This window comes from Micropterus salmoides, unplaced genomic scaffold (assembly GCF_014851395.1).
Source record: "Micropterus salmoides isolate LMB-PRFRI ecotype aquatic unplaced genomic scaffold, ASM1485139v1 Ms_hic_scaffold_2, whole genome shotgun sequence".
Classification (NCBI taxonomy): Eukaryota; Metazoa; Chordata; class Actinopteri; order Centrarchiformes; family Centrarchidae; genus Micropterus; species Micropterus salmoides.
This window is the reverse complement of record NW_024041150.1, coordinates 40,394,468-40,401,994: the sequence shown is the minus strand read 5'-3', so window position 1 is coordinate 40,401,994 and position 7,527 is coordinate 40,394,468. Positions and strand designations below refer to the sequence as shown.

Below are 7,527 nucleotides of genomic sequence, written 5' to 3'. Positions count from 1 at the left end.
GCTGGTCACATTGTAAAGGTCCTTATCATTTGTAATATTGGGTTATATAAACAAAATTTTATTTATAAATTGTGTCATGGGAACTAAAATTAGGAACACAATTTCCCATGTGCATTTCCATGACAAATGCTTGATGCATTTTTAATCTCTGGGAAAACATTTGCCCTAATGAAAATTTCTTTCACTGTTTTTTATTTTTTTATTTTTTGCCTTCATTGAAGAAATAAAAGCAAACATATTGCCTGTGGATTAAATCATTTTATGCACACATACAAGTACACAAACACAGTAAATTGAAGGCTGGTGCTGCAGCTTTTGGCATTCAGTAGAAATCTAATTTTAAAAAATCAACTTTAATTTAATTTTTTAATGTATTTTATTCACTTTCATTTATTATAATTTTATAAATTAATACATTTTTAATAAGAACGTATCTACATGTTGTCCCGCCCACCGTGCCCCAGATGAACGTGCTGATTGGCTCAGAGGGCCTGACCTTCATGTCAATCATAATATCGGCCAGTTGATTTGAGTAGACGCTCCAGGTAAGTTACTTTAATAGTAGAAGCACGTTAACGTTACACATCTACTGTTCCTGACATCTACTGTTCCTGACATCTACTGTTAGTGGTTGAGGTTTTAACTCCTCTAGGAAGAAAAACGTTTCACTGTGAGGAGGAATGTCGACAGTCGGAGCCGGTAGGAGTTTATTCTTGGGTAGCTCAGTTAAAAACGGTTGGAAGAAGTTTTGCGTGGGAAACCAAAGTTACCGTTACGTTACAGAGCCGCTAGCATAAAGGCTGCTGAGCTAGCTTTTAGCTTCTTCATGCTGTTGTTTACGACTTGGCATAATTCATACAGTTTACACATATTGGTTAGCAAGCTAATTACTTTAAAATAATGTTTATACTTGCTTATTGGTCGGGACTCGGGGCTTTCTCACGGTTCTGAGCGGTCCACAGGACGTAACAGATGAAGTTAGCCAAACAGCACATTGAAGAGTAACTTTAGTTAAACTATCTTATTGGTCATTTCTGACAATCTTATTAAAGTAGATCAAGCGTCAGGATTTATGTTTTGATAATGGATGTGTCCTTTTGCACCGTTAGTGTTGGCCAAATCCATAGAAAAAGAGAGAGAAATCTATATTAGGCTAAGGTTAGCCAGCTGACGTTAGCTAGCTTTAACAACATTATCTTTTCAGATTATGTTCTTTGGGAAGCTTTTCACAAGTAAAAATAAAATTAGTAGTGAGTGTCAATGTGGGATTTATATATTGCACGTGGATTTAACGTTAAATCATATGATAGTTTGTCTGTGGATCTGAGACTGTGTTGGGTAAAGTAAGCCTTAATATTAATAAATTAAACTGAAATGTGATGTCAAAGCAGGGTTTCAGGTTATAGTAAATTTAACTGTGGCAGGTTTGGTCTTGCAGTGATAGTAATCGTGTGACATATAATGCAGAAGGTCTTCATTTATCCTAAATCAAAGTTAACCTACAGCCGTCAGCAACACACAGTGGTGTTGGGTGTTTTTTAGTTTAATGTATCTTCATTTCCAATTTCTGAAATCTTATTAATGCAAGTGTTTGGATTCATGTGTTTACAATGGATGTCTCCCTTTGCACTTTTAGCATCGACTAAATAACGTGTGAACATTTTAGTGAACACAACACATTTCAGATTATCAGTTCTTCAGGAAACTTTTGGATTTAAACTCATTCAATAGTTATTCATCTGCAGCTCTGAGTGATGTGTGCCGGGTATATTAATCTGCCCTGCTGCTTATAAATAATATATAAAACTGAAATGTGACGTTAAAGCAGGTTTGCACATTATACTGAACTTAATTTTGGTTGAACTTAGGTTTTGTTGGCTTGCTGCAGTGATAAATCACTGATTAATCGGTTGGTTGTTTGGTCCATAAAATGTTAAAACATGTCGATCTTGTTTCTCTATTGTTCACAACCCCAAATCGTTTCAGTTTACTGTCAGAGGGGAGCAAAGAAACCAGAAAATAATCACATTTAAGAAGCTGGAATCAGAGAATTTAACCTTTTTTAATCCTTGAAATTTAACAATAATTTAACAGTTGACAACTAAACGATCAATAGAGATAATAGTTGCAGCTCTAGCCAAACTCTGCTGTGTTTTCAGCCTCTTGTCTGCGATAGAGTTACTCTTGAAAATTAATTGATGACGTCCCACTTAAACGACAATTCAAAAAAGAAAGACAATTTAAAGTTTAACCAGAATCACTTATAGCAACTTGTGCCGTTCTTTAGTTCTTTGTAATATTGATTGATCTGTCCGTTATTCCTTTTAGCCTATAAAATAGTAATATAGTAAAACTTGTACAAGCTGGATATTCTTGGTAAGTCATCAAAATGTTTATTTTAATATTCTGATTAATATTTTGTTGATCAGGATATTGAATTAGTTCAGTTAAAGTAACTTGTGTTTGTTTTACACCTGATGAGTATCAGTAATTCGTCGTGTCGAAACGCAGCGTCAAAAAGATAAAAAAAATGATCCCAGTCTCTTGTGTTTAGCTTGATTCCTGATACATTTCCCACCTCAGCTGTAGTTCGGAGCAGCACTCTGGTGTCTTCCCTCATATGACCTGAATGTTGAAGCAGACAGCTGACTGTAGTGTCTGTTGGGCAGACGGGGACAGAAAGTCAGACGCAGACATGGATGGAGACTCTGGGAAAATCAGCCCGCTGGTGGGCGAGGACGAGTTCAAAGCGTCCTGCGCCAAAGAGATGGCCCTTCTCGATCTGATGGAGAAGACGGGATACAACATGGTGCAGGAGAACGGACAGAGGAAGTACGGTGGACCCCCGCCAGGTGTGTGTGTGACATCAAGAACCTGAAGAAATATACATTTAAATGTTTGTTTGTCCGTTTGTAATGTCCTGTTTACGCTCAGTCAGGGTCTCTTATGAAGAACCATCCTCTATGGTCTAGATGCAGATGTAGAGGAGCTCCTGGTGGTTTGGAGATTTAATCAGCAATATGAGATGTCTAGTGAGGACACGGAGGGCCAGGACGTCTTTTGAGCATTTTATTGTGACGTAAAATGTAGATACAGATGCGCAAGCACTTTTAGTCATATATTAGTGTGTGTGGCATGAAAAGAAAATCCTTAAGCACAAAAAGACATCAAAATTAGGCTACACTTTCTAGAACTAACCTAAACCTCACAAGTGGGACAAACAACTCTCTACCATTACAGGAAATAAACTGCTGAACGGGGACCAAAGACCGGAAACCCCAACAGGAACGCTGCTCGATGGGCTTCACATAAAAGACGGATATAAGTTACGTCTCTATACAAGCTCGCTGGTAGAAAAGCTTCATAAACAGCTGGTAAACTCACTGTATAAATGGCCAACAGTAACTAAATATCTTCGCAAGACACATGTTTCCAAGGGTCACGATTCAGTCCGGTCAAAGTTACAGAAACTAAAACAGTCACCAAACAGTGTGAAGATGTTTACCTCCTGATATATTCAAGTGTACATTTTGTTTTGTTGGGCTGCACATAATTTTCATTATCGAATAATCTGCCTATCATTTTCTTGATTAGTCATTTGGCCATAAAATATATTTTAAATAGTGAAGTCCAAGGGGATGTCTTCAGATGTCTTGATTTGTCCAACCAAACTGTCCAGCATCCAAACATGTTTAGTTCACTATCATGTTTGACAAGAAACAGCATCAAACCCTAAAATGTGAGAAGCTCAAACTGGGGAATGTTTGACATATTTGCTTAAATAATTGTGCTAAAATAAAAAATAGTGTGATTTTTTTTCTGTCAGCCGACTAATCAGTTAAGTAATCGTTGCAGCTCTAACTGACTAAACGTTTCTGTGACTGCGCACCTCACACACCGGGAGACACACTTCCCACCACAAACCCCCCACAGACTATATCACACATGTTGCTGAAACTTTTTCCTGGTGATGGATTAGTCAGTCCATTGCTTCAGCTTTAACATCAGAGCTGTAAGCAATCTACAACAGTGGTTCTCAAACTTTTTCACGTCAAGGAATGTCTGATTAAAGTCGCCTGCTTGGAAATCCAGCTGCGTGGGAGGGATGAATAACCTAAATGATCCCTGATTCCATAAAGCCGCCGTGATCTGACCGATCTGTTACAAGAAGATCTGAGACCTGACTGACATCCTCACTAAAACATGTTCATTCATGACGAGGCCAGAAACAAACAAGAACCCCCTCTGTTTCACGTTTCAGAAACATTTCTCCTCAAAGGATCCAAAAGCTGACGGGCAATGACAGCTTTTATTCAAACTGGCCGTTTATTCAAGCTGTTTTATTGGTCTTTGTCACACAAACAGAACTCGCTGAGATACTTAGACTGACCTCGGTATCGGTTAACGCGACTAGTTTAGGTAAGTAAGAGTCATGTGGCCTGACTCGTGATAAATGTCCCTGTGTTACATTACCAACCGTTAGTTCTGTATGTCAGTTTGTAGCAAATGTACTTTGGTACTTGTCCTTTAACTGGCCTGGGATCAGCTGCAGTAAAAGCTCCGACTCTCTTGACCATGTGTTTGGGCGCTGCAGGCTGGGAGGGCCCGCCCCCGCCACGGGGCTGCGAGGTGTTTGTGGGGAAGATTCCCAGAGACATGTACGAGGACGAGCTGGTCCCCTGTTCGAGAGAGCCGGCAGGATCTACGAGTTCAGGCTGATGATGGAGTTCAGCGGAGAGAACCGCGGCTACGCCTTCGTCATGTACACCAACAGGTGACTCCCAGAGTGCATTTCATAAACAGTTTAATGTTTTTACACAGTAACAATATTTTATGAGCTCAAATAATCAAACTTATCTGCAGACGTTCTGTCAGCTTCTTGTGCTGGAGCCTGAGGCCCCGCCAACATCATGTCAATACAGTTTATTATTTATTCAGAATAACATTAGAAATCAATTTACTTCAAACTCACCTGTAAAACCTCATCAGGGGATCTTTTTAACCAAAACACACTTCAGTAATCAGCAGTTTAAACAACATGAGTCAGCTGTCAGAAGGAGCTGCAGTGAATTATCCTTGTGATTATTAACGAACGGCTGATTTTATTGTTGTCCAGAGAAGCGGCTCAGAGAGCCATCCAGATGCTGGACAACTACGAGATCCGTCTGGGGAAGTTCATCGGAGTGTGTGTGAGTCTGGACAACTGCCGCCTCTTCATCGGCTCCATCCCCAAAGACAAGAGAAGGAGGAGATCATGGAGGAGATGAAGAAGGTACGCCCCCCCCCGACACTCACATCATAACAAGCGTCTTTTTCATAAACATGACTGACGGGTCAACCAGGTATAAAAAAGTTCTAACAGCAGGAACACAGGAGAGGAAAGCAATGGGACTTTGTGCGTCCCCAAGATACCACATTAAGAGGTCCCGCAGGCGTGACAATCTTGAAGAAATAAATAAGTTTTTAAATCGGACTGCATCAGATTCAATTAACTTTTGGAAAAAGTTCAGTGACGTTGTTTAAATGAACCTAAAATAAAACCTGAAAACAAAACTTAGGCTAAAACACTTTGAACATTTTGTATTGGTATAGCACTTGTCAAAACTACATGATGTGGACCGATGGATACTGTTACTGGCCAAAAGTATGTGGACACATGTGGAACCTGGCGTTACGGTGAACACACACAGCAGCCGGCTGCATCTTCGCAGCTTCAGTGGCCGCTGGATGCTGTGATGTAAATACTGTGAGCCAGGTTCAGGTGTGATGAAGAAGCATTGGAGACTGATGAAGACTCAAGTTCATTGAGACTCGGCCAACGTGTGAACACAATGCCAACACCATATCTGAAGGTTAGTTCCAGTGTGGGGATATTTATCTTTCCTAGACCTGCAGAGATTCATTTGGTGTCCAGATAAGGTTACTGTTCACTGGTTCTGTTAAATGCATTAATTTGGTGCAAAATTAAAAGGCCATCTATGAAGAACTTTGCACTTTTGTAAACAATGTTGTTCTCCAGTATTAGTAACTATTTGATCATAAACCCATTGTATATAAATGGTGATGAAACGGCAACAAAAGTCACCAAATTTATTTAATGTTTTTCCAACAACCCTAAATCAAAGAATATAAAATAGAATAAGTAATAATACTTTTAATGTAATATGTTTTATACTTTCTGTGAATATAATCCAATTAATCTTATTTCCACACTGTACGTTGTGACGCCCTGTGGGGTCGTATGTGGGCGTGTCCAATCTCTGTCCCTTGCAGGTGAAGAGCTGAGACTGATTGCAGTAACTCTGAGCACCTGAGCGAATACCTGTAGAGTATTTGTAACATCTTAATCTCATTCTTAGGGATGATGCTGCTGGGCTGAGGTCACAGACCTCCCTGCTAACTTACTACCATCTGTTTCGCTCCACAGGTTCCACCTTTGCCTTGGTTTCTGGACATATTGTTTTAGTTGTAGTTATTGTTTCTTGCACATTACAACACCCTTAAACACATTTTCCAAGAATCCGTCATCCTACCCTGACATGACTTAAACCACTGATGTTCATACCCCATACCTAATGTTGCACAGTAAAACAATAACAATAATATAATAAGAAATGTTCAGTAAATATTCAATAAATGTTTGATTTTATTCACTTGAATCATACAGAAATTAGAACTTATTTTTTTTATTAAGATAATAATAATAATAATAATCTTATTTGTAGATCACTTTTCAAAAACAAGTTACAAAGTGCTTTAACAAGTGTAAAGACAATAATACCAAAAGACAATAATACAAAAACAATACAAGATAAAAGCATGAAAACACTGAAAAGACTAAAATACAGATAAATATAAAATTATGATGTTTATTTTGTTGAGAAAAAGGACTGAAAAACCTTCTACTTAATTTTACTGCGTATTTGTTAACAAAGATTTTGTCAATTGTTTTGAATGTTCTGCCTCGGATTTGTGAAGTGATCCACTGTTTGGCACCAAGTGTTGACCATAAAGACGAGTTTAAACCACAATTAACCATCAGATTTCTTCAAGTTTCACTCATATCATCCAGCCCTACCCATACTTCATCATCTTTACTTCGTGACAAGTCTTAATTAGGCTTATTTTGAGTTAAAGAAATATATTTTGTTAAACGTTTACCGCGGTGTGTCTCCCTTTTGTTGTGGCCTTCTGAGCCAGGTCATAACAATGGACCTTGTCACATGTGTTTCCTTGCGCTAAAAATGATAAAGTCTGACCCAGTTTGATAAATAATGTTGTATGTGGTTCTCGTATGGCGTAACATGAAGACTTCACAGCCTCTCTTCAGGAAGGACTCTCATACTGCAACACTTGTCTTTGTAAAGAGAGAAACTGACAGGATAAAGTCACTAACCTGCCTGTCAGCTCGCTCTGGTCCGTTTCAGTGGATTTACCATAAAGGCTTGAATGCGTGTGGACTCCAAATTTAGGTGTGGCTAGCTTAATCGTGCTTCTCACAAACGAGTGACCGAAACAGACCGTGAA

The 7,527-nt window shown here is 38.9% G+C and overlaps 1 protein-coding gene across 1 annotated transcript in view; it reads left to right on the top strand.

The window, feature by feature from the left end:
• The first annotated feature begins 592 nt into the window (after positions 1-592).
• The window catches only part of rbm46 (RNA binding motif protein 46), a 28,614-nt gene continuing 21,679 nt past the window's right edge, over positions 593-7,527 (top strand). Inside the window, 6 exon segments of the mRNA XM_038732577.1 lie at positions 593-699; positions 2,670-2,852; positions 4,595-4,678; positions 4,681-4,774; positions 5,117-5,238; positions 5,241-5,272. Of these exon segments, the coding sequence (XP_038588505.1) occupies positions 681-699; positions 2,670-2,852; positions 4,595-4,678; positions 4,681-4,774; positions 5,117-5,238; positions 5,241-5,272 (534 nt within the window). The 5' untranslated portion in view covers positions 593-680.